We start from the raw sequence: 27,468 nt of genomic DNA, 5'->3' as shown, positions 1-27,468 counted from the left end.
GACTCCGTCTCATGCTACCACTAGAGTGAAAGCACCACCAGCATTCAAAAGTGACCAAAACATCAGCCAGAAAGCATCAGAACCCACATAATAACACATTAAGCCCACATAATAACAAGTAAAACCCACATAATGACATGGCAAACCCACATAATAACAAGTAAAACCCACATAATGACATGGCAAACCCACATAATAACAAGTAAAACCCACATAATGACATGGCAAACCCACATAATAACAAGTAAAACCCACATAATGACATGGCAAACCCACATAATAACACGTTGAGCCCATATAATAAGACGTTAAGGCCACATAATAAATTGTAAAACCCACATAATAACACGTAAAACCAATATAACTGCATGGCAAATACGTATGATAATGTGTCCATCTCATATTAATCAAATGTGAAACCCACATGTGAATCTGATGTCAAACTCATATAAGCATATATGCAAAACCCTTATAATAACATGTGAAACTGTTGTTATATGTGAAACCTTTTACAACATACATGACACCCGAACAATCACATGAAACCCATAATAACATGTGACTCCCGCTGGTCACATTACATGTCATTTTAGCAGATAAAATGTGACCATTCTAAACCACATGTTTCACATGAAATTGCCATGACAATGATTCATGACAATGACAATGAAAATGCCATGACAATATTTTGCACGATTTTCTTGTACAAAATATGTGGTTCACATGTATTTACATATCACATGTCTAGGACTACATGTGAAAGATATATGTTTTTCTAGCTCATGCAACAGGACAAACACTGCAGCAGAGGAAGTTCAGACCTCCTCCTAATGAAAGCAGATGCAGGACCATCAGAGATCTGCAGAAATCCTGCAAACCTCAAAGAACTGACGCCTCACAGTTTTATAAAACACACAAAGACCCTTTTTTTTTTTTTTTTTTTTAAAAGGTGTTGCATTAGACCTGCTTATTTATTTATTTGTTTAAACGTTTTTAATGCAGTTCTGAGGTTTCACGTCCTGAAAAAAGTCGCACTGTCATTTTCTCACCACTACATAACCAGCACAAGTCTCTTATTAATATTTTGTTCACTCCTGCATGAGTCTGAGAATCTGGCTTTAATGGCTGCAGAATATCAGACAATCGCTGATTTATGAAGTCTCGAGCGTAGCTTAACATCACACGACTTTCTTTATTTTAAAAAATGAAGGCAGCATATCTGCATTTCCATCTATAAATATAAAACAGAGCAGTTTCTGCCACATCATATGAGAAATAAGCCCCCCGCTGCCTGAAAATGTAAGTTAACTCAACTTATACTGAATAAATAGTTCAGATTTGCTTTATGAGGCACACACTGCTCCTGTTTGTCCAACTCCATGGATACTTTTCCTTTTTAAGGCAGATTAGTGGGAGCTCTTCCGCCTGCAATGCTGTCATTAACAACCTGGACCGCCGAGCCATGTGGGGACGATGCCGCATCCAGAGAGCCGCCAGCGTTGCATCCTCACATTGTTATGTCATGAGGTCACAGAAGCAGAGGAGGTTTTTCTCCTCAACAAGTCTGCGAGATGAACAAACCAAACAGCCATTTGACATGAACTGAGCAGAAATAACCAGACGGGTGCAAAGAAACGAGGACTAGCGCACCAAAACTAACACAGAAACATTCACATGAGCCCAAATTAACCTAAAAAAAAACATGAAATGTAACTAAAAGCTGAAATTGATCTATTCATTATGTGTTTATCACTTCTTCACTTCAGTGTATTTTATAGTATAAACAAGCTGAACATCATTTTTAATGACACTAAACAACTTCTGAACTCTGTGAGACTAGTTTCTAAAACAACTTCCAAGCCTGACCTGAGAAATAATGGTCAGAAAATAGTCTTTTTTTTTCTGTTCAATTTTCTTTGTTTGTCCCTTAAACAAAATGTAAAAAGACATTTAAGAAATTATTTTTTTTAAATTTTTTTCTGTTTATAGATGACTTTTGTCATTTCTACATACATCACTTGCACATGCTCAGAACTACTGAAGAAGGTCATAGAGCCTGGATATCCAAGTAGATCTCTGTGGAGGCGTCTTTAGTGGGAAAATCAGAACAATGAAGGGAGTTGTGTGGAAGAGGAAAGAAGTCATATAAATGGGGTTTTAAGTCTTCATTGGTTTCCTGTGAAGATACACCGGCGATCTTTGTGAACCAGTGAGACCAATAAAAACACAAGCTGCTTTTCCAGTTTTTCACAAAAAAAGAGATATTTCTAAAATTTCAACAAAGAAAAGCTGTAATTCTCATAAGATCTCATCCCACAGAAAAGATTTCGTGAGATGAAGGCTGATGCCAGGTATCCAGGCAACGCTGTTTCAGCGTTTTCTACACTCTGCAGAGGATCCGCTACTTTTTCCCTCAAAATTTTGTTTGCTACCAAACATGGCGGTAATTTTCATTTAATTACACGTAAAAATATTTCTATCTCCTCCTCCAGCCATACATGCCATCCCAATCTTCACATAAAAAATGAACTGGTTACATGACCCCTACCATTTTTGCAAAGTCCTCCTATATGGACAGTTTGATGAACCACCTTATGAGAGCGTAAAAACTTTCAGTCATTTTTGTGAGTTTTTTCTAAATGTAGGCCTTTGATTTACCTGTTTTTTTTTTTTTGTTTTTTTTTTGCTGTTGTGATATTTAAGTTTTGCGCATATGGAAACACAGCTGCTGTTGTCCCCAGAATCACGTCAGGCCACCAGGAAAATGCCAGTATGTCAGATAGCCAGTCTGTGCCTGTGTATGGGGTTAAATGGGACCGTTTTCTTTCTGTACAAAACATTTTATGAGCAGAACACAACAAATAAGTATGTTCTGTAGTCCACATTAAAGGGATAGAAACAGATTTTTAGCCTACTGACATAAGAAAACACCAAGAAAACTGTAAAACCAGTTTCAGGTTCTTGTTCTGGATGCAGTGCTGTACTGGTCATCTGGTCTCTCCTGCAGTGAGTTCAGAGATCACCCAACATTGGTTTCTGGTTTGGACTCTTAATGTTTTCATAATATTTTGGTCTGTAGGTTTTGAGAAGCTAAAATGATTGATGCTGGAATTTATGGATCCATCTCTAATGGAGTTTGGAACAAAATGGCGAGGAAATAATCCATCCTTGCTTGGAAAAACTGAGTTTTGTTCCAAGAAAAGAGATTTTTTGTTTTCTCATGAAAGAAATTACACCATTTTGTTCTCTCAGCTCTGGTTTAGGCTCTATACAACACCTGTGGCGTTTCAAGACACGAGCACCACGCTGCGCAAAACTTTGCCAAAATGAACTTTGCTCTTCTAAAATAATAGCTTCATCTAAACTGAGGTGATAGCAAATTATAGACCTATATCTAATCTCCTGTTTATGTCCAAAATTCTGGAGAAAATAGTTTCAGCTCAGCTACATGCCCACCTGTGCAGATATAATTTATTTGAAGAGTTTCAGTCAGGATTTAGAGCTCGTCATAGCACTGAGACGGCATTGGTGAAAGTTACTAATGACCTGCTTATGGCCTCAGACAAAGGACTTCCGTCCATGCTCATTTTGCTTGATCTTAGTGCTGCATTTGATACAGTCAATCATAACATCCTGTTACAAAGAATAGAACAGGTAATTGGAATTACAGGTACAGCGTTAAGCTGGTTAAAACATATTTATCTGATAGACTTCAGTTTGTTCATGTAAATGACAAGTCCTCCTCACAAACTACAGTAAGTCATGGAGTTCCTCAAGGTTCTGTACTTGGACCAATACTTTTCACGCTATATATGCTCCCTTTAGGCAAAATTATTAGACAACATGGAATAAACTTTCATGTTATGCAGATTATACTCAGATATACTTATCCTTTAAACCAGATGAAACAAATCAGCCCGACAGGCTACAAAATGGTCTCATAGACATAAAGACTTGAATGTCTAGAAATTTTCTCCTCTTAAACTAAGATAAGACTGAAGTAATTCTCTTTGGATATAATAAAACTCAGAGCTAAATTTCCATTTTTTTAATGAACCTGGATGACATTACTTTAGCTTCCAGTGCTACAGTGAGAAACCTTGGAGTTATATTTGACTCTGACCTGTCCTTTGGTCCACATATTAAGCAGGTTACAAAGACATCATTCTTTCATTTATGTAATATCGCCAAAATTAGGGACATTCTGTCTGAGAGTGACGCAGAAAAAGTGGTTCATGCTTTTGTGACTTCAAGACTAGATTACTGTAACTCTATTACTGGGCTGTCCTAAATATGCCCTGAAAAGCCTTCAGCTGATCCAGAATTCTGCAGGCAGAGTCCTGACCAGAACCAGCAGGAGAGATCATATTTCTCCAGTTTTAGCCTCTCTTCATTGGCTACCTGTTGAATCTAGAATAGAATATAAAATCCTTCTCCTTACATATAAAGCTCTCCACAACCAAGCACCGCTATATATCAAAAACCTCATAGTTCCTTATATACCAAGCAGAGTACTTCGTTCCCAGACTGCAGACTTACTTTTGGTTCCTAGAGTCTCAAAGAGCCGAGCAGGAGGCAGAGCCTTTGGTTATCAGGCCCCTCTCTCATGGAATAAGCTCCCAGTTAGTGTTAGGGAAGCAGACACCCTCCCCACCTTTAAGACTAGGCTGAAGACTTATCTTTTCGAGAAGTCTTACAGCTAGGGATGGTTAGCATCCTTCAGTTATGCTGCCATAGGTTTGGACTGCTGAGGGGCATTTCCTGATACACTGAGCTTCTTTCTTTTTCTCTTTATCGCTCTCTCTCAGCCTCACATGTCTCCAGTTAAATTGCTGACTGGAGAATCTTCCAATGCTATACTGCCGAAAGTCCATAGGTAGGGAATGGTAGTAGAGACGATAACGACACAATAGCGAAGACAGATGTGAGTCGTAGAGGAAGGAGTTGGCAGAACAGGAGAGAAGAGTGAGGACTGAGAGAGAGGAGGAAGAAGAGCGACTGAATGAAGAGGATGATAAAAGGAGACAACAGAAGAGGGAAACAGGTTATGAAAGAGGGTGAGAGCTGTGTAGTGGAGGAGGGGTAAAAAGTTAGGGAGGGGTAACTACAAATAGCTGAGAAGAGAAGTTTCCTCGTCAGAGCTTTTCTGCTGCAGCCCTCACTAGGCTCTCCGTGTCCTCTACCATGACCTCCTACAGCTCCTCCGCTCAGAGCGCCTCCTCCTACCGTCGTACCTTCGGCCATGGCACTTACGCCTCGCCCTCCCTAAATCGCTCCATGCTGGGCCACAGCGGTGGCAGCGGGGGCCACATTAGCTCCAGGGTCTATGAAGTGACCCGTACTAGCTCCACACCGACCTACCGGGTTTCCTCCGGCTACCTTGGCAGGCCGCTGGCCTCCTCCTCCCGGGCTTCCATAGGCCGCTCCTATGCCGGCATGGGCGAGACGTTGGATTTCAACTTGGCCGACGCTCTGAATCAGGAGTTCCTCACCACACGCACCAACGAAAAGGCAGAGCTGCAGCACCTGAATGACCGCTTTGCCAGCTACATCGAGAAGGTGCGCTTCCTGGAGCAGCAGAACCAGGCACTGACGGTGGAGGTGGATCGTCTCCGCGGCCGCGAACCAACGCGCATCGCCGACCTGTACGAGGAGGAGATGAGCGAGCTGAGGAGGCAGGTGGAGATCCTAACCAATCACAGGTCGCGCATCGAGGTGGAGCGGGACAACCTGGCTGACGACCTGGACAAGCTCAAAATCAGGTGAGAGGGGCTGTGAGGGTGTTTGTCCCTTTAAGAGACATGTGTGAGCGTAGATAAAGCCCGGCTGGTGGATTGAACCAGTCCTGCAGGGGATTTATCTGCTGTTTGTTGTGGTTACAGGAAGTATTTTTAAACTCTGATACATCGCCATGTTTTCAGAAGACTGAAGTGTTTTTCCTTTGTTGGACTTCACAGATCGTTGCTTTAAGACCACATTTGCAGGACACGATTTGTGTCACTGCGTGGTGACATATAGTTTAGTTTTTTTTTTTTTTACTATTTCTGAATTTATATTCTTATCAAAATTTGTAATTCTTGCTGTGAAGTCAGGTTTCAGTTCTTTGGCCTGGTTTGTTGAAAATATTTTTTGGTTTCATTTGTTCTTAATCTGTTTATTCTTTGTAAATGGTGTTTAGAAAACTTAAAAACTATTTCATCATATGATTTATTTTCCAGATAGTTGTTTTATTTTGTGTATGCCATTTTTTTTAGTGGTAGTTGTTTTAAAGGGCTTTATAAGTAATGTTTAGCAGAGTTTAAATGATTAAAGTTTGGTTACATGCTGGAAGTCTGAGGTGGTTCTGTGAAGAGACAAACAGCACACAACCGAATAAAAATGTTTAAACTGGCTGAAGTTGACTCGCAAAAAGGGCAAAACATAGTTTAGTTATAAAAAAAACTTCATGAAACACAGTATCATTGCATTCACTTCCTGTTTTTAAGATGTTCCCTTCCTGTAGGGAACTGACTTTTGTTCATTTGTTGGGGGTTATGTATGTGTTTTGCTACCCATAGATTTTAACCAAAAAAAAAATTTTTTTTGGTACCTGAACAAGAGTTTAATATTTTGTAAATTTGTATCCTAAAATGTAAATTTCTTTTCAAATTTGCAAATTTGTTGTGGAAGGAGACGCTGGAGAAGACCCAGAACGCGCTGGAGGTATTATATATCTAATATTAGGCTGCTGCCACCATGACCCCAATAACAGGCAGGAAATGGATGGATTGATGGATGGATTTGTTTCATCAAATATTAATTGTTTTTAAAATATAAAGCCAACTTATTTGTGAATGTAATTTCGTCTGCAGGGTTGTTAAAGTGGAACTATTATGCGCATTTCAGGCTAATTTATTTTCATTTCTGAGACCAAAAGAGCTGGGATTGATCGAGTTATTATCACAAATCGCTTTATTTACTTAAGACCGACCCTCTCCGTCGGCTGTCAGATCAGCCTGTGGGCAAAACGAGTGGATTGAGACTCTTCCGCATTAAGCCCCGCCTCCTGCCACCGCGCCAGATCGGGAGTGCGCACCACAACTGCTTTCGCCGTCATTGTAACATCTCATAAACAGAAGGATTAGGCTCATATGAACTAAATAAAAAACACAAAATACAATGTCAACACATAGCATACAGCCCTACATGTTGGAACCTGAATCAGACCCTGAAAACGAAGTGGAAAACAGCAACCCGCAGCAACGAATGCAGCAGGATGTCCCGCTTTGGTAAACTCACCAGCCATCGTTGGAAATAACTATCCGACGTTTCCACCCGCCTGATGTATTTGTACATGCCCTTGTTAACCAGTAGAAGGTAACCAACCACCGAACCTTATCGGACTTCAAACGGATTTCGAAGTAGAAAAAACTCTCTAAAACGACGCATTTTTCGTTGCCATGGAAACCGAACGGAGAGCGTGCTGGAACTCAAACTCAAACTCAAGCATGCATTTAGGTGATAAAAACGGTGCCGTTCACATGTCTGATGAGGATTCAACACTGTAACACTGTAGAAAGCTCAGAAAACTCAAAATACCATAATAGCACCCCTTTAATGTGTTGGTTGAAATGTTAATGTGTTTTAGACTTCTTAGCCACCATAGCTATTTTAGCTATGGAGTAGTACAGAGTGGACAAAAATATTGTGTTTAACAAAATCCTTTTTTTAAAAAAAAAAAAAAAAAAAAAAGAAACATCTGAATGAATTTTCCAGGATAATAAACATTCACAGCATGTTCCAGAGACCTGCTACTGTTCACAGTTGATTGAAAAGTGGCAACTTGCCACTAAGCTATGCTAATGCTAACGTTTAGCATAAAGCACTCACTCTAAGCCTGATAATTATGTGGTGTCACTTTTTTCAACTTTTACATCTAATCACAAATGGCTTCAGCTGTCATTTGTGATATATGCTGAATACTGTGATACATTCTATTCTTCATAAACAAATGCTAAATACATCTATTCACGAACTTTCAATATTAAAACACTCTTTTATTATTAAATTTGTGACTCTTAAACTTAACTACACAACATAAATGCATTGCTGAATGTGTTTGTAAGTCCAAATGATTTATTCAATGTTAAAGTCTAATATGTAACAAAGTAAAAAAGTTAATGATTGAAAAAAATAGGATATTGTATCATTAGAAACTGTGCTTTCAATTGGTATTTCTTCATTTTGTTGAATTACCTTTTATGTTTTCATACTATTAAAATGAAGTATTTATATGTTGATACACAAACAGCAGCTGTCATATCTGTGCCACCATTTTTATTACAGTGTCTCTGAAAGGACAAACAACATCATGTGAGAAGTGAGAACCATCTGAACCTTGATAGGATGGATAAGTAACACATTAAAAAGATCACAGAAGAAAGTATACATGGACATAATGGTGTAGTATTACCTGTAGTGAAGTCCAGGACAGTTTTGGCCTTTGACAGCCACCGTACATTCAATACTTGTTAAGCTTATTTTTACCGCTAGACGTCAGTAATTTACACATTGCATTTTTCAGAGAGAAACAAACTCAGATCTCATCTCAGCAGCTCACTAATGAGCAGATTTTTAATTTAGTTGTAATTCAGATAACTTGCTGTCACGAAGGTTCAGCTTCTTTCTCCTGCTTTCTGTCTCAGTCTCTTCTATCGTCCTCTAGATTTAAACATTTTTAGCTAAACAAACTTTCAATCAGGCAAGACTTGTTTAACACATAATGGAAGATCAGTTTTTACAGGAGCACTGTACAAACGATATATAACTCTGTGTGTGTGTGTGTGTGTGTGTGTGTGTTGGGCAGGAGGTCTGAATCCAATCCGAGTTAGCGGCCACTCATTACAGTTTGTTTACATTGCAGCTCTTCTATAAAAGGACAGGAAAGTGCTCTCACATGTCTCAAGGATCTGTCTTTTCTCTGCGTCTGTCTGCGGTTTACATTACAAGTGTCATTTTTAAAAGAGGTAGAAAGATGATGATGCTGCTATGATTCAGACGGAGAGGTTCTTTACGACGAGCTGAAGTGGAGAGTCAAAGAAAAAAAAACATTTTTTCCCTTTTATTGGGCTGAAACTGACCTTTAGGATGCACTTAAAGCTCAGTGTGCAACTCCCAAGCATTTATTCACCTATCTGTTTTTGCTTTTTAAGGAGGTTTTATTATCCAAGTGTGTCAGATTTCTAATTCTAAGATCTGCTTAAGAAATCTTCAATTTAGGGTAAATACTTTAGGAAAATGTACGTTGAATGTATAAGAAATGAATAAACACTAATGAAAGACTTGATTTGTGGTATGCTGAGAGGTTTGTTGTGTGTTTCCAGACTGCAGGAGGAGATTCTTCAGAAAGAGGAAGCAGAGAACAACCTGGCTGCCTTCAGAGCGGTAAGGCTGCACAAACACATGATACATGACACGAACCGCATGTGGAGGATTCAGTGCTGTTTCACTGTAAGGTCTATTTCTGCTCTCTTACGTACGTAAATGGGAGATCTATGGCGATTGTTGTCATACGTCGCAGAACTCATACTTCCATGTGTCTTTTAGGTTGCCGTGGTTGTTTAGTCAGTTCGTCCACTAGTAGGCAGTGCTGAGTTTGGAGCTCCGTGTTTTGACAGCAGTTGCTGTTAGTGCCATTTAGATATTTTGTTGGTAAAATATTCAGTTGTTTAATTGTGACAACTTTTGGGCTTTAACGAGCTTAATTGAGGAAAATTAAGCTCGTTAAAGCTTTTATTTGGCGTCTTCTTCCTGTTCTTCTTCTCTGGTTTGCTCCTTTCGCTGGTTGTGTGTCAGCTACACAACTCAACACTGCCCCGAGGATTGCTGGTGGTGTTGCTCCATTTTCTGCATCGTGATGGATAGCAAAGCCCCATGAAAACTGACTAAATGATATATTATTGCATACAAATTACATATGTAACCGATGCAGGAGACGGACCAAACTGCCCGTCTGCGTGTCCATCTTCTCCATTGAGGATGAATGGGCCTTTACATTAAAATAAAGGCAGAGTTTTGGAGTTTTGTGTAAGTCAGCGATGTCCTTGTCATTCTCAGTGGCCACTATCCTGCAGGTTTTCCATGTTTTCCTTCTCCAACACACCTGGTTTACATTAAATGGATCTAACAGCCACAGAACTTTTGAACAATGACTAAATAATTTGAGTGTGTGTTGGAGCAGGGATACATTAAAAGCCTGCAGGATTGTTGCCCTCGAGGGCCAGAGCTGGACATCACTGTTTAAGAGGTAGTTGAGATTGAGGATGTTTAAGCACCCGTAACTTGCTTAATTTTAGAGCTGCAGTTCTCAAACTTTTTACATTTCTTCACTTCAAACGCCCCCAAGTCAAAACCCAAGTGAATCACAGCGTTGTCAAATATATTGTGATCTTTTGTTAAAGCCTACGTCACTACAAGGGTGTGTTCTTGTAACATAATTGGGAGAGCTATGCTTGTTCTACACCATAGAACAAGGGGTATCCAGCTTGGGTCCTTGAGGGCTACAATCCTGCAGGTTTTCCGTGAAGGTATATCCCTGCTCCAAAACACCCGACTCAAATGACTCATTGTGTAAAACTTCATTGGTTTCTTTTTCAATTTAATGTGAGCCAGTTGCGTTGGAACAGGGATACATTTAAAAAAAAAAACCCTCCAGGACCTTGGCCCTAAATGACCGACTTTGGACATTTCTGCCATAGAATATGTATCAAATTATATGGACTGAACTACAAGTATAAACCAGAACAATGAACGTACTAATGCACCCACCAGAAAAACCAAATAAGTAAACATATGGAATGATTCGTATGATATAATTTGTACAAGATGAGTGCCTTGAAGTGCAGGTTTAGTAGGTCGAAAGACCCCCTTTCCTTTGGCTAACTAGAATAACTCCAGAGAGACAACTCAGATATTTTTGTCTCAGTAACTTCAGCAGCTTTCAGCATTGCAAACTTCCCAGCAGAGATTGCTGTTAAAGGCTGTACATTTCAAACATACATCAAACCAGCCAGGCAGTGTTAGCTAACCGCATCGGCATATTGCTTCAAGATTAGCAACAGGAAAATGCATCGCATTTGGTCTAGAAGACTATAATGTAATTTACTGTTGATCATATGATTCAGTCATTGCTTTTATCTAAAGTAACTTACATGCGAGTTGCTTTGATTAACCGTAGTGATTAACCTAACATGCATGTCTTGTGGGTGGGCGGAAGGCGGAGTCACACTATAACATGATATTTTTATTGTTAGAACATAAAACACAACTGCAGGTGTTGTTGTGAGCTAAATCTTTACACGTAAATTATTCTCTTCAAGCAGAAACATTTCTGTTCTTTTCATCAAGGATGAATAGATTTATTGATGTCTTGCCGTAAACACAGGAACGTGGGACAGATATGCCATCTGTGTTTGAGCAGTGCATCTCAGTGTGTGTGCGGCTTTAGGTATGCCAGTTATGCTTAAGGCTTTGCTTACTTCTGAAAAGTCAAATTAAATTTATAAAGGGTATATGCACTGCTGGGACTGGACGACTGAAGCTGTCAACACGAAGATGTCGCATCTGTTGCACGCAGTTTCATGATTCAGACGGATACAGTTTTTTATTCCATGTCTTCACTACAAAACACATGATTTTATACCACGAGACAGTCCCACTTTCTTTCTCTGGATGACATCTGTCTTCGTACTAAACAAAGTTTAGTGTTGGTAGAAAAAAAATTACTTTCGCTGCTTAAAATAATTTGTTCCTCATTAAAACCTGCATGTGGCTGTTACAGCAAACATGTGAGGTTGAGGAGGAGGGGCCTAAAGACTGAAATGACCCCCAGCTTGTGTCTGAGTGGTGGAAATTTGCTATGTTTTGATGCATGAATCATTAAAGGGTGCATTAACATAAATAGATGGGTTCTGTTTTTAGGTGCTTCTCAGTGAAGGTAGCTGATGTGCAGCTAAATGCTGGAAAGCAACTGTTTGACCTGGGTGGTCCCAACAGGTCTGCCTTCATAGAAGTTTAACAGTAGTGTGGTGTTGACTTGTTGCAGGATGTGGACGCTGCTACGCTGGCCCGTCTGGACCTGGAGAGGCGCATTGAGACGCTGCAGGAGGAGATCGCCTTCCTGAAGAAGATCCACGAGGAGGTGTTTTACCTTTTACCTTCCTGCTCAGTCAGCTTCATGACTGCACCGTCCTGTACTCTGCTAGGCGGCCTCTCAGTCTGCAGGACGGATAACAAATGTGACGGTTGGGTTTTACTCACAAAGCTTGTGTGTTGGCAGCAGGCCTGAACATTGTTGCAGCTGAGCTCTGAAATCTGCCAGATCAGGTGTAGGGATAAAAGTACAGCGAGTAAAGCTGTGGGCATTTCAGGCAAGCCCTGCCCTGGCTTTTAAAAGCTGGTGTGATGCCTACTGCTGCTGAAGGGGAAGCTGATGTCTGCATGCCCCTAGGTGTGAATTCAATACAACAGGATGAAACTGAAATGGGATGTGAGTTTTGCTGGAAGGTTGCAGAGACATATCAATGAAGCCCAGCATTCATGAGAACATGCAATCTCAGAACACAAGGCCTCAGCAGAGTTTTGAACCGAGAACCTTCATGCTGTGAGGCGGCAGTACAAACCACCTGCAACTGTTCAGGGGCCTCTGGGGCTGCGGTCCTGCAGCTTTTGGATGTTTCCAGCTTCAGCCCACTTGAATCCGATTGACTGGGCATAACTACACAACAAGCTCTTCAAGATAGTATTGGATCAGGGAGACAACTAAAACCTGCAGGACTGTGGCACTCGAGGACCTGGTCCAGCAGACATGGGAGTGTTTTTTCATCTTGCATGTTGTTTTCTGTAGTTGCTTTTTGTTCCAGCTCGAGATCAGAAACTCTGCAAGGTTTAGGAAACTTCACATATTTTGTATCTGTGTGGAGACTCAGCAGAACGTAACAGAAACATTTATGGATATTTGAAGTCCCCAGTTCAGAGGCCTTGAACAGTATTTGTTCAATTTGAACTGTTTCTGCTGTAACCTGAAGACAAACCTAATCCCAACCATCTTCACTGCCTCTCTTATTGCTGGACGGTTGGTGTATACTGCAGATCAGCTGATTTGCCCCTAAGCGGTGCCCCCAGCAGCAGTAGCCAAATTTTAGCACGTTTTAATAGGACTATTGGTATAAACAGATGTTAATTATTATTATTATTATTATTATTAACAACAACAACAACAACAACAACAACAACAACAACAACAATAATAATGTTATTGTTATTATTATCATAACAGATTTCAAAGGCTCCATATGTTTGGGCAGAACTTGACAACAAACTCCTGAGAAGATGCATTTGATATAAACCGGTGTTGGAGCAGGGAAACTTCTAAGACCTTCAGAACCCTCAAGGACCAGAATTGGAAATCCTTCTTAAAAAATGTTAAAGTAATTAACTATTACCTGTTAACTATCTGCAATTGGAGCCTGTTTCATGTCAGAAATCAAAGCTGAACTCTGGCATTAATCACTCGAATATAACTTAATAATAAGTTACAGTTGTTTAGTTGTGCTGCATTACATGTTGCAAATAAACGGAAATGCAGTGTGAAATTATACATAACAGCTACTCTCTCATACTTTTTCAAATGCTAAAAATCAATAAGAAATTTGCACTGTAAAATGTAAAATGATTCTGTGGTCGTCTTTGGTGCCTATTTAACAGTGAGATTTTTACAGTTTCTGGCAAAACTTGTCTGTCATGATCTCATTGATGCTGATGATTATCAATGGATGTTTCAGGATTTATTCAGTTTCCTTTAGATGCATCAGCTGCTGCTTTCAGTTCATTTTAAAAGTTTAATTTACACCGACAATGAAGAGCAGGGGTCCTTCATCATGTCAGCCAATATCAACCACCAGCTGTTTCTGAACAGCCTTTGAGGCGTTTATTGATACTTACAGTAGTTATCAATATTTGTGTACAAACACACACACATGTAAACAAAGTTAATCCTCCATCCCCTCTGGGCTCTTTCATATAGATTCCTATAAATCCCAATCAGACCGAACACCAACGAGTCCTGTTTTAATCCGGCTGCTCTGCATCCTCCTGCAGGAAATCCGGGAGCTGCAGACCCAGATGCAGGAGACTCAGGTCCAGATCCAGATGGACATGTCCAAGCCGGACCTGACGGCAGCGCTGCGAGACATCAGGGCGCAATATGAAGGCATTGCCGCCAAAAACATAGCCGAGGCCGAGGAGTGGTACAAGTCCAAGGTTCAGTTTAGTTTTACATTAACATCTGATTTATTTTCATTTATATTCACATTTACATTTTTTTTTTTTCATTAAGATTAGAAATTTATTTTACATTTATTTCTTTTTTATTCAGATTAGGATTTCAAAATACTTATATTTTACTTAGATTTAGATTTTTTTTTTTTTAGGTTAAGATATTTAAATGTAGTTATATTAAGATTTTATTTATTTATATTTCATTGGGTTTTGTTTTTTTTAATTTTTTTTATTTCATATTCAATCTGTAATGTGCCTGTATTCCAGCAGAGGGCAGTAAACTCAACATGTGCTGCAAAAGTTAAACAGCAAAATAAATAAATAAATAAATAAAAATAAAACAAAACAAACAAACAAAAAAACAACAAAACAGTAATTTTGACCAAAACCATAATCAAACATAAATTTATAAATATACAACATGAATGATTAAACACATATTTTCCATTTTTAATAAATTTCTTAAAATAACTTTTACTTAATGTCCACATTTATATTTATGTTAATTGATCATTTTTAAGTTTTGTTTTTTCTATTTATTTTGTAATTCTTTGTTTATTTTTCATGTTTATCTAATTAAATTCCAGATTTTTTCATTATTTTATATGATTTATTCCCTATATTCCAAATATACACATAGGCTGCAGAAAAACATGGCAATGTCCAGTTTGTTTGTTTTTTAAATGCAAATAAGCTCAATTTTACACAGATGACATAAAACACCACAAAAGAGACAGTAAATGATAATTAATTAATTTAATAATAATAAATTATTTAATATAATCACAAAATGACTGTAAAAGGTCACAAGTGAGACAAAAACATCCTGCAAACCTGTTGTCATGCTCTGAGTCAAGTTCTTTGCTGAATGTTTTATAACTGTCCTGGTGGAAACATGCAATGTTTATTTATACAGCACCTTTCATGTACAAGACAATTCAAAGTGCTTCACATGAAACATTAAGGGGGTTAGGGTTAGTACATCATTGTGTGGCCTGATGAAGGAGTCTGGATCCACACGCTGTAGCACTGTGGGCAGTTCCACACGTTGCTGGAGGGTCTTAATTTTCCCTGCTAAAGTCTTTATAATGGGCAGGTTTCTACCTGGTCCTTTGTAACAGCTGCTGGGTCTGCAGGTGTCGGACCTGAACCAGGCAGTGAGTAAGAACAACGAGGCCCTGAAGCAGGCTCGGCAGGAGACCATGGAGTTCCGACACCAGATCCAGTCCTACACCTGCGAGATCGACTCACTTAAAGGCACAGTACGTAACTCACAGACCTTCTGGTTCAGCTGCATTTCTCAGCTCCTAAACAGACATGTGTCCATCTGACGAACCCAGAATGAGTCTCTGATGAGGCAGATGAGGGACATGGAGGACCGCCATGGACGCGAGGCCTCCGGCTTCCAGGACACCATCGCTCGACTGGAGGCGGAGATCGCAAACATGAAGGATGAGATGGCACGCCACCTCCGCGAGTACCAGGACCTCCTTAATGTGAAGATGGCACTGGATGTGGAGATTGCCACCTACAGGAAGCTTCTGGAAGGAGAGGAGAGCAGGTGACGATTAGAGCCTTAAGTCTTGTTAAGTGTAAATAAGCATGACCCAGCATATCTTGTCTGTCTTCTTGCAGGATTGCTCTGCCGGTTCACAGCTACTCCACCCTGAGTTTCAGAGGTATGAGTAGACCTGAGCAATACACCAGAAGAAACAACCTACCTACACACTCTATAATAGCCTAACATGCAAACGTAGAGCATCACAAGCCTTTAGGATTTAGTTTCCTTTCATGTTGTACAAACACATTTTAAGTTGGGTGACACAGATTAAATTAATGTTGACATTTCCTGTGATGGATCAGAGACCAGTCCTGAACACCAGCAGCGCTCCTCTGAGATGCATTCAAAGAAAACCGTCCTCATTAAAACCATCGAGACCCGTGATGGAGAGGTAAAACTTCTTATGATGCACGTTGTAATTCATTTGCACTGTGAGATTTCTGCACAACTAGCATTGCTTAACTGCATGATGCTAAAACTCAAATGGTAAAGCTGGGGTAGGTAATGTTGCTTAGAGACATTTTTTGTTTTACTCTGGGTGAAGTGGATCCTCGTCCTGATAGTAGTCTGTACTTTTTGTAAAAATGAACAATAAGAAATATAGTTGGACCCCTCAGTTTACTGTAAATCTGTAAAAACTCTGAACAATCCAAACATTTGGAACGAAATGGGGTTGTTCATTCTTATATTTCGTAAGCTTCTTCTCCCGGCTCCCCTCCCCCTCCTGCACTGCATATCCAATGGCCACACCCTGCATTTAAATAGCGTGTTAGGATAAAAATACAAAGTAGTGAAGAAGAAACTCAGAAAGCAAACATGGAGAAAACGTAGGAAGAATTTCCCCAACTCAGTTCGGTTTATTTGCCTACTTCCACTAAACAGCCAAGAAAGAAAAAAATCGTTGGCGGAAAAAGCTGCGAATAAAAAATTCTTGGATCACACAAGGAGTAAAACCACCGGGGGAGGAGCGAGGACAGTGTGCTACTTTCACATCTTGCTAGCTGCCAAACATTACCAACCCCAGCTTTAAACAAAAGATGCAGCTGCATTCAATTGCCTCAAATTTGGAGATATATTTTATTCATTTATAAACACATAAACAATCAAACATATAAATAGATAAATAAAATGATATTCCATAAAATTATACAAAATAAATATGAAAAAATTTATATTATTGGCACTTATTAGTTTGTTACATTTAATTTATTTAATGATATTTTATTTCGTCATTTATTCATTTGTTTAAATTATCTATACTTTGTATGTTTATTTAAAATTTATTTATTTATTTTACCATCATGTTTTATAATGGTTCATCCTGTTACATACTCCAAAGGAAAGAAGAACTTTTTTCTCCTTCTCGGGACCGAGAAAGAAAATGACGTCATTTTGTTTGCGCAGATGTGACTGAAGGCAGTTCTCGACACATCAGAATCTTTATTTTCTTTTGGGGCTCCAAGAAGTATCGTGTGATTGGTCAGACATTTGAGGTGGGCGTGGTCAACACAAAAAAGTGTGACACAGAAAAGTTGCCGCTTCCGCGTTTTTGCTGATGCAAGTAAAATGGATTGTTTTGATAACACAGCTGATCAAAGTGGTGAGAAAGTACAAACATTTTAACATGTGGCAGCCATGTACAAATCCTGCCCTGCCATTGGCCAAGTTTCTCGTTAAATATAAAAATAACTGGGTTCATTGCACATAAAAGCAGACATCACTGCCTGCAGTCATCCATCCCCACTGCAGACGAAGCTTCTTGTGGAGTATAAATGGACTACACTAAAAAAGAAAAAGTTATTTTTTTATTATTATTATTGTTCTTGTAGCCACAAGGATGTAACAAACTTATATTTATACGTCTGAAACTTTTATTTTGAAGAATCATGTATTTTGCAAACTTTAATTGTAGCTCCATTTTTATTTAGTTCTTTTTATTATGGTTTTCATATTCAAATAAAAGGGCGGGGTTTTCTGTCTGGGCTTGGTTACAATTCACAGGAAGTGAACTGCAAATTGTCAAACCTAACCTGACCAATCTCAGCAGAGTGTTATTCCCACAAGGCCTCATTCAGTCCAATCCAGTGTCAAATGGGTTCCCGAGGGGCAAAAATATAGTTAAAGACTATATCCGAACATCCACACTATTCCCTGCGGCGAAGAGAAAATAGCCAGTTTTGTGTCCAAATCGCCAACAGAATGAGTTCACTGTGTAGACTGCTTTATACTGCAGTCCTACGTAGTAAATGGGGAGTTAGGGAACAGCATGGACATTCGGACACAGCCAAAGTGTTTAACAGCCGCAAGCCAGACATCTGTAAACTCCAACACAGCTGACATGAAAATTTAATTTAAACAATCAATTAGTATCAATAATGCACTTTTATCAATATATATTAAAGTCATTTTAAGGAATTTAATTAACTTTAATAAAAAATTATTACTTTTTTAATTAAATTATGAATAAAATATCTATATACTCCACAAACTTGAGGTCTGATTTAAGAATGTGAGGTCATTTTAGCTCATTTTCTGTCTATTTTTTTTCTGTCTGTCCTTTCTTTATTAATCTTTGTGCAAACTAAGATGACAACAAACACACTAGCTGTGATCGTGCTAATAAGCTTTATTGGTATTGTGAGATGCTAAGAAAAGGGCTCTGTGGAAATTGCTAAACTGAATTAGAAACATGACCTGTCTGATGTTTTATCTGTTCAACTTTGACTCATTTTTAGACTCTAGAAAATTTATTTTAAAAGTTTTAAGGATAGCTTATTGACAAGTTAATTTAACCAGTTTAGCTTTTGAATAATCTTATCTTTAAAACTTTCCGGCCAACAGCTCATTTTAAAACCACTGACTGCATGCTACACATAGTAATTATGCTAACTTCATGGCTAACACTTAGCATGCAAGCTAGTTCTCAGTTAAGAAAATCAGTAATGGATTAGCTGTGTTTAGCTTGTTTAATGCCAATAGAAGAAACTGTAAATCTAAATATGATAATTATACTTTGCTAGGTAATTAGTTGCCAGAAAAAGTGGTTAATCTGTCTGAATACGCGGAAGAAAAAGAGAAATTAGTTTTAAAAACAACTACACATAGCTAATTAAGCTTAAACATATGTTTTGTGTGAGGCAAAATAAAACAATTAAGAATGTAAAATAAATCAATAAAATTGACAATTTTTCACAAATTAGTCACCATCCTGGATATTTTACACAATTTGAAGATTCATCCTACAATCTGTATACTGCATTATGTACTAATATTTGGTTACCTCAGCACATTCTACTAGAAGTATGTAGTCTTAACTTGGCGCATCCAATTTTTCACTTCTTTTATCTTTGTCCTGGTAAAGAAAACACATTCACATAGGTAGGGCCCATTCTTTCATGTTTTGGCATCATCAGTTTAAAAAATGACCTTCTTACACAAACGTCTCCTCCCAAGTAAATGCATAGCAGTCAAAGATCTTTTCCCACCTTAGTGGAAGCACGCTATACCTGCAGCTTCCTGGGAAAACACACGCCACAGGCGTGTTAGAACAAGCTTCTTCTGCTGCTTTTCACAGTAAAAACAGCACTGATTTGCTTAGTCTGCTGTTCTTTAACAAGCAGCCAACACAACATGTCTGCACATCTCACCAAATCGTGCATTTTAATGAAAAAAGAACAAGCCACTCCTGAAATTTTAAAATCACATTAAAAACAAAAAATAAGAATAAACAAACAAGAGAGAGGAATGTAATTCCTCAGTAGCAGGACTAGCAAATCCTCTGAAATCCCCAACAGCTTGTAGCTTTAAAAATAAATATTTAATGTGTAGGATGTAGCACACATCAAAGCTGCAAACAAACCTGACTAAAATAAATATATAATTCTGCAGAACTAAGCTGTTCGATACATTTAAATTCAGTCAAGTGTGTTGAAGCAGGGAAACATCTAAAACCTGCAGGACACTAAACGGGGTTTGCTGATGTAATGAGCAAAATTCTAAATAGCAATCATTCATTAAAGTTTACCTGAAAGGTTAAAGAGTTCAATTTTGCAATCTAAAACAACTAACACCTGGAAAAAAGCAGACTTTAAAAAATAATATTTAAAAAAAGTTTAGATGTGATATTTATAAAATTATGCAACATCACTTTTGCATTAAAACTGCAAAACATCTTGCAGCAACGTTACCCATGTTCAGTTTAAAAAAAACAAAAAACCGCAAAACACACACACACACACACACACACACACACACACACACACACACACACACACACACACACACACACACACACACACACACACACACACACACACACACGGAAGCTGTGAATCTCTCTGCAGGTGAAGTGGCATTTTAAAAAGATCATTTAATTCATTCCTGTAAATCATACTAAAAATTACACTATAAAACTATTAAACTATTTTTCATTTCATTTCATTTCCTTTCATAAGATAGCAGAGCTAACTTGAGCTTGTTTTGCTAGCCAGCTCCAAACTTTAATTTCTGCTGACTTATTTGAGTAATTTACTAGATATTTTAAACTACGTTAGACCTCTATTCATAAAAGTCATTTTTAACCAGAAATGACAAAATTGTTCAAAACACACTGTATGTAGTGTGCTAGCTTTAGCTTTTACCAGTTTGCTAGCTTTAGCGTTTGTCCATTTGTTAGCTTCAGCATTAATAGGTTGTCCTACTGAACTAAAGTTAAAGAGAGAAGTATAGTTTTACACTTAAACTGCAGCTGTTTTATATATAGCTGGTGTGTGTTTCTCCTTTGTGCATTGTGGGAAAATAATGGCCAACAGCACATTCTGTTCTTTTACTGCATGCAAAACAAAGTATTTTTTGTGGCGTGCATTTCTGCCCTGCAGGTTGTCAGCGAGTCCACGCAGCACCAGCAGGACATCATGTAACGAATCTACAGATGAGAAGACAAGAAGAAAAAGAAACATGTGGCCCCGCCTAAGTTGGAGGGAATAAATGAAATAAAAATAAACATTGTGGCCTCTACTGATTTGATGTAATGACTACATCATGGCTTATCTGTATGTGCTGCTGTTCCTCAACTGAATGCAGTTCACATGTATGAATCCTAAAAATGCCAGATGGTGTGCTAAGCGAGATATTTTTGCCATTTAAGCTAAATGTCACAGAAACCTTACTATTTCTCTGCCCTCAAATATCTTGCATATAATTTACAAGACCATGTTGATAGAGGAGGTGTGCAGACAGCATCTGCTTCCATCAGATTCCTCACAGTATTTTTCCCATCAGCAATGAGGTAAGATGTACGTGGTCGTTTGTGCTTTTATCAGAAACCAACACCAAAAGACAGATAAAAGAAGAAGATAGAGTTGGAGATGGGTAGAGATGAAGAGAAACTTGGGGGTAAATGCTAAGAATAAGAGGGTATATAGAGTGGTAGTTGGAAGAAGTTTGACATATTACTGAATAACACAATGTGGATTTTATGTTTCATTAAATTTAGCTGATCGGTGTCAGCATGTCCTTCATTTAAAATACAAAACACACACTGATTGTGTACAGGCCCATAGGAACACATGCTTTAATGGTCATAGTCATAAATCAGTTAAAAAAAAAACAAAAAAAAAAAAAAACAGCATGACGCTATCGGGCTACAGTGATGACATTGCACTTTCCTAAGCAGAATGGCTCAGAAATAAATATAATCCGCAAATAAATACATCCCACAAGAAAAAAACATGTTTAGATTAAATTAGTCTTTTAAAAAAAATGCTGAAATTGTAAAAATAAGAAAAAAATGTTAGCAAGTGCCTTGTTTTTATGTACAAATTTCACATTGATGCACGTGAGAGAGTGGAGGGTGTTTGGTGCCACAAAAGACGCATCAGGAGATGCAACAGAGGAGTGTGATCATGCATTTCAGCTTCCCGCAAATAAATGTAACATACATTCCCTCCCAACACATTTGTTTGTTTTTCATTTTTAAGAGGTAAAGACATTAACAAAGTATTCACATTTTTACTGTAGACAAAAATGTCCAGAATAAAGAAAACCAATGCACATGATGGAAAGAGTTGGTCTAAGTACAAGTTTCTATGGCCACTAGTCCACATTTTATCTAGCACTGTTCACACTGGCACCTCGCCTGGTCTGGTTTGTTAAAGGTGCTTTCAAGGAGGCACGTAGTAATTGACACAAATTTTCCTGTCACAAAAGAAAATCTTTAACTCCAACTTTCAGTGCTAGTAAAGAGAACCAGTTATACCTTTTTGCAACCCCAGTATTTCATTTGTTGTAGAATTCCACCCTCCAATAGGCTGGTACTGCAGCCTCCCCGCAACTCTGCTTTGGAATAAAAAGGAATAGAAAGACAATGGATGGGTGGGTAGTATTGACTATTTTAGCTTTTTAGCTTTTTTTGTCTTTGAGATCACTTTTCTAGAAAGCTCACTCTTATCAGATTAGCCATTTTCTGAAAGCTTGACAGGAGCAGAACCCATTGTTTGACAGCAGTAGACTCATTTCAGCTAGTTGACTTGGGTGTGCCAGTAACATATAATTGTTCACAGATATCAAGCTAATGTTAACTAGTGCCACAAAAGCTAGCTAATGTCAGCTAGCTCACATGAACTGGCCTCACAAAAGCACAGATCTGCTAGCTGACACAAAGTAGCTTCCAAAAGCTAATTTCAGCTAAGTAACATTAAGAAAGCAATCCAATATTAACTTGCTTCAACCAGATTTAAAAAACCTAGCTAACGTCAGTTTGCTAACATTAACAAGTTTCACAAAAGCCAGCTAACATTCATAAACCCATGTTAGCTAGCTGTGAAGCTAACTAACATTAGCTAACTGATATTGGCCAAAAAAATTTACTAGCCAGCTTCACAAAAGTTAAGTATCAAGTAGTTTCACAAAAGCTAGCTAACATCAACTAGCTAGTAAAATACAGAAGTATGAATGTACAGAGCACTCTAACATTTATCTCACAAACATGTATGTCGATGTTTAAATTATTACCCATGTCAAAGAATATAAATATTTCATAAATAATACCTTCTCTTGTTTCCTGAAAAACTGCTCAATTGAATGGAAACTGTCTTTAAACTTACTATATACGCAGGGAACCCCAACCCTGGTCCTCAAGGACCAGTGTCCTGCTGGAACACACCTCAGACCAGCTCTGCACATGTCTGCTACATACACACTGATTTGAATCAGGTGTGGTGCAGCAGGGACACTTGGAAAACCTGCAGGACACAGGTCCTCCAGGACCAGGATTGGGGATCCATACTATATATTATGAATAGACAGGCAGTTGAAAATAGAATCTAGTTAGCTAGGATGTCAACACAACAGGTCTTTCTTCAAATTAGTTTGTCCTCTTAAGAAGCTCAAGAGGTTGGTTATATTTCTTTCAGCTTTGGTTAGAAGATGCAAAGTAATCACAAAATGCACAGTAATCACAAAATAAACTGTAAAATTGTCAGGAACTGTTAACCAGCACTTGAAAATCCTAAATCTTGTTTTCTGTTTGTGTTGGATAAGACTTCATTCGAGGTGCCAGTGTAAATACAGCTAGCTCCACTATCCAGGCATCTGTGAAGACAACAAACCAACTTTAAACCCTGCTTGATTTAGCTCTGTGGCTACCTCCCCGAAAAAGCCTTACATTTAATGCAAGAGACAAGCCACTAATGGGAGATCTGCCAGTAACCCCCCTCCTGTTGCTAATGTGTTCAATCCAAGGAGGGGCAAGGCACCCCTTTATACAAATTCCCTGGCCTTTAGAGAGCAGTTTGACGCTTGAAGTAGAGTATTGTCCAGCACCAAGTGTGACAAAGGGTTTTCCCTCTATACAAATGACATTAATGTCTCTCCTCCTCTCAAAGAGGATCATTGTAGTCCAGATGGCACAGAAAGCAGGAAAAACTGGATCCCGGTTTGCTTTAGAGGGTCCTTACTTTCCTTTACAGATGACCTTTCGGAACTTCTAAGAGGCCTACAGGTTTGGGAACTGCTCACTTCTGCAGCACCAGTTACTAAAGCAGCAAACAGTAGTTATAGTTTGATTCTTCAAATGATTCCTGCATTAGAACCTGAGGTGGGTTTGCAGAGAAGCTCCAATACCTGATCTGGTTTGACTTGAGATGAGGACAAACATGTTAGAGCTGTGTCCAGCAGGCTACATCAGGTCTCAATGTTGACCTTTAAGATTGTAGCTGCAGTGAGTGTTTTCAAGTGTGCATGCATCTGTGCACTTGCATGTACAGAAAAGGAATGAAATGAGGTTACATAAACCTCCGCACCACAATGATGTTTCCAGCAGGAAGATATAATCCCAAATTTAGCAATTTAAGGGTTTCATCCAGTCAGCTTAGTGGCTAATCCTAGATTGTTTTAAATCCATTAGCCCCCAGTGGGGTAGTGACTGGGAGGGTATCTTTGTGGTTAGATGGTGTGTTGAAGTTCCAGGGAAGTCCAGAAGTGGTCAAACCCTTAGAGAAGGTCCCGCTGCAGAAGTGAGGGGAGTTGTCGAGCCACAGTCGTATCCCATCTCCACAGCAGTATGGGAGCCTCCAACTAGCCGGCCAGGGAAAGGCTGTGCCTGCACCTGCCGGTCTCTGAAACTCTGGATGTAACTCTAAAAAAGAGGGACAAAAAAATTGGTTTAGAACTGGAAACGTGACAAGATATTTTCTATATCCAGCTTTAGATTTGAAGGTTCATTGTGTTGCATGCTGATGGAAACTTCAGCAGTTTGTTATTGTTGTTGCAAAGCACAAACTTTGCATGTGGGGCCAATGAAACAGACAAAGACAGAGATGCTTCTCACCGGGGAGAGGACATCCGTGTCATAGCGGCGGATGGGGTTGGGTTTGCGGCGGTAGGCCGGCTCAGCGTGGAGTTGCTTAGCCAGTTGGTGATTGTGTGATGAAGAACCGGGCTGCTGCTTTTTTTTCTTTTTGTTCCGGTAACGGTCGTCCCTTTGGCGAATCCGCATCACCTGCATCCTCCTCTGCTGTCGGCTGATGATTACTGTGGAAAACAATGTTCGCTCATTCTTTGTATTGTTATAAGCAGACACATACAAGTATCTTGTTAAAAATGAAGATACACTTCCTGTCCAGATAAAAAAAAGTCAACACCTAGATTTCACTAAGTAATAGGGTATGACCCTCCTGTTGGATAATTAATGCATGGATAATGATGTGTTAACTGGTTACAGATGTTTATCTTTTTCAGAAGGGTAAAATTATTGGCACCAAACAGAGAAAACATCAAAGGGGTTACAGAAACTACTAAAACTGGGTTAAGAACTGCTCATTGTATTATAAAAAACTGGAAGGATAGTGGAAAACCATTGTTTCCCAGGAAAAATTGTGGGGGGAAAAGCATCCTGAATGAAGGCGAGCACTTAAATGTTTGGTGAGACCAGATGAAAGAAAAACAACAGTAAAACTCAGGATGTGAAGAGAACTCAAAGGACTGGACAGCTGTGGAGCCAGAAGAAAGGAGGATAGCTGGAGAAAAAGGATTCAGTTTACCAAGGAGCATCAAGACTGGACTTTGGAGCTGGAAGGTCATGTGGCCTGATGAGTCCAGATTTATCTTGTTCCAGAATGATGAAGCATCAGGGTAAGAAAAGCAGCAGAGGAAGAGGTGCAACCATCATGCCTAATGCCTACTGTAAAAGCCTATAGGGGCAGATCTGACGTTGCTGCAGTTGGTCAGATATAGGTTCAAGTTTAGATTCAGGTCTAGATTCAGCAACATTATGTATCCAGTAAATGAGGAATGCTGACTATCTGAATATACTAAATGAGCAGGTTATTCCATCTTCCCTGATATCACAGACATATTCCAAGAGGACAACATCAGGATTTGTGGGGCTCAGATTGTGAAAGATACAATATACAACTTTGGAGAAAAGTTAATAAAACACTGGATAGAAATAAATGGGATACTGTAGACGTTCACTGAAACAATAACACAGCAAATGGTGATGTAATCAAATGTAAGAGGGGCAACAAAATATTGAATGGTATTTGGACAAGTAGTGTAGCTTTCCAGCTTTAATCTAAAGGGATCCATAAAGGTGCCTTGAGGAACCCCTCAAGTTATGTTCATAAAACCAGATGAGCATCTTTTTAAGGGAATTCATGAGGAGACCTCAGTCCAGCACATGCTTACATCAGCAATGTGTCTAATTCCCATTAAGCACTGTTTTATTTATTTCCGGTGGGATTAATAAAATCATAAACTGTGACTATCTGGCAGATTTTTTTCAAACTATTTGTCCAGTCTGTCAGTAAGAAACGTAAATATTGCTTACCTTTGGTGTGCGAGTATCCCCCAGCAGTCACTTTCCACTGGATTATGACACCCAGCAAGGTGAGGGCAGGCCACACTCCAAGCACCACCCAAGTCAGCCAGCACACTGGCTTGCCAGATTCCGCTTTAATCCGATCGTAGATATACAACACAAGTGCGAAGAGCTCCACAAAATAGTCCAACGCCACTGTGATGACTGCTGCGCCAAACACTGCTGTGGACAGTGTGGTAAAGAGACGCTGCCACTGCAGGGTGAGCACAGCAAACAACATGCCTAGGCCAAGCAACACGCCCAGGGGCACCCAGACGGAGCGCGGGGGGCTGTCGGACAGCTCCTCCATGCCCACCAGGGTGGCCACAGCCACCAGCAGGCCCAGCAGCAAGCCCACCATGAAGAGGCCCACGCTGCGAACCAGCATGGTGACCAGGCCACAGAGCGTTCCAATGCCCAGGCCGATGCCCACTGAGGCCTCCACGCTCAGCTGGGTGTCCAACACGCGCTCCTTGTAGCAGAGCATGAAGATGACGACAGAGCCGAACATCAGGCCCGTCAGGAACATCACTGCTTTGAAGCATCGGTACCCTGAAAGAAGACAAGACGACTGACTCACAGTGAAGTCCCAGAAAAAGTCTGCATGGGTCGGACGTTCACAACAACTCACCAAAGAAGCAGTAAATAATGCCGAAGAGGCAGCACATGGAGCAGACAACAGAGGGAACCACCTTGTAGTGCCCACCGGCATTCTCGCAGCCATCCAGACGCTCTGGGCTCGGTTCCTGGTCGGGCTGGGCCAGCAGTGTCTCCACGGTGGTTGTCATGGTGATCAGGGAAAGTGGAGGAAGAGGAGAGGAAAGATGGCTGAGGATAGGCGATCAGGTAGGAGGCAAGGGACAAGGGAGGTTATGGAGCACTGCCCAAGTGCATGGTTTTACCTGCAGGAAAATAAAAAGAAAGGGTTAGTAAATATGTATGAAACTGGTAGACGTGTTTCAAGCGTCACTGTCCTGATAGATCTCTTTTACACTGGTGTGGTTGATGGGGCAATACGACCACTAAAATAAAACAGTATTCATATCAAATGAATTTCTGATGTAAAAATGATCTAAATAAAATCTATATATCAGCTTATAAACTAAAATTATTCAGCATTTAGTTTGATTCAGTGTAACTGTAACTCAGTGGATTTTTCCTCATCCCCAATAAAATCACCTTTGAATGTGCTGGCTGAATCACAGTATTGGTGCTGCTGAAAGCACAGTCAAGA

At 39.4% G+C, this 27,468-nt stretch overlaps 2 protein-coding genes across 2 annotated transcripts; one reads left to right on the top strand and one right to left on the bottom strand.

Moving 5' to 3' along the window:
• Window positions 1-5,184: 5,184 nt before the first annotated feature.
• desmb (desmin b) lies at window positions 5,185-20,796 on the top strand (the record flags this gene model as incomplete). The annotated part of the gene is made up of 9 exons (XM_079263989.1): window positions 5,185-5,762; window positions 9,363-9,423; window positions 12,083-12,178; window positions 14,137-14,298; window positions 15,453-15,578; window positions 15,657-15,877; window positions 15,952-15,995; window positions 16,180-16,268; window positions 20,755-20,796. 9 exons carry the CDS (start codon window positions 5,185-5,187, stop codon window positions 20,794-20,796), a joined length of 1,419 nt encoding a protein of 472 aa, XP_079120115.1.
• A 3,232-nt stretch (window positions 20,797-24,028) lies between these two features.
• Window positions 24,029-27,022, bottom strand: tmem198ab (transmembrane protein 198ab; the record flags this gene model as incomplete). Its single annotated transcript, XM_079263999.1, has 4 exons — window positions 24,029-24,512; window positions 24,705-24,907; window positions 26,205-26,786; window positions 26,866-27,022. 4 exons carry the CDS (start codon window positions 27,020-27,022, stop codon window positions 24,360-24,362), a joined length of 1,095 nt encoding a protein of 364 aa, XP_079120125.1. The 3' UTR covers window positions 24,029-24,359.
• Between the last annotated feature and the right edge of the window lie 446 nt (window positions 27,023-27,468).

The sequence above is a fragment of the Telmatherina bonti genome (genome assembly GCF_933228915.1).
Source record: "Telmatherina bonti genome assembly, chromosome: 24".
NCBI classification, from domain to species: domain Eukaryota; kingdom Metazoa; phylum Chordata; class Actinopteri; order Atheriniformes; family Telmatherinidae; genus Telmatherina; species Telmatherina bonti.
Note: the sequence above shows the minus strand (reverse complement) of the source record. Positions and strands in the feature narration are given on the sequence as shown.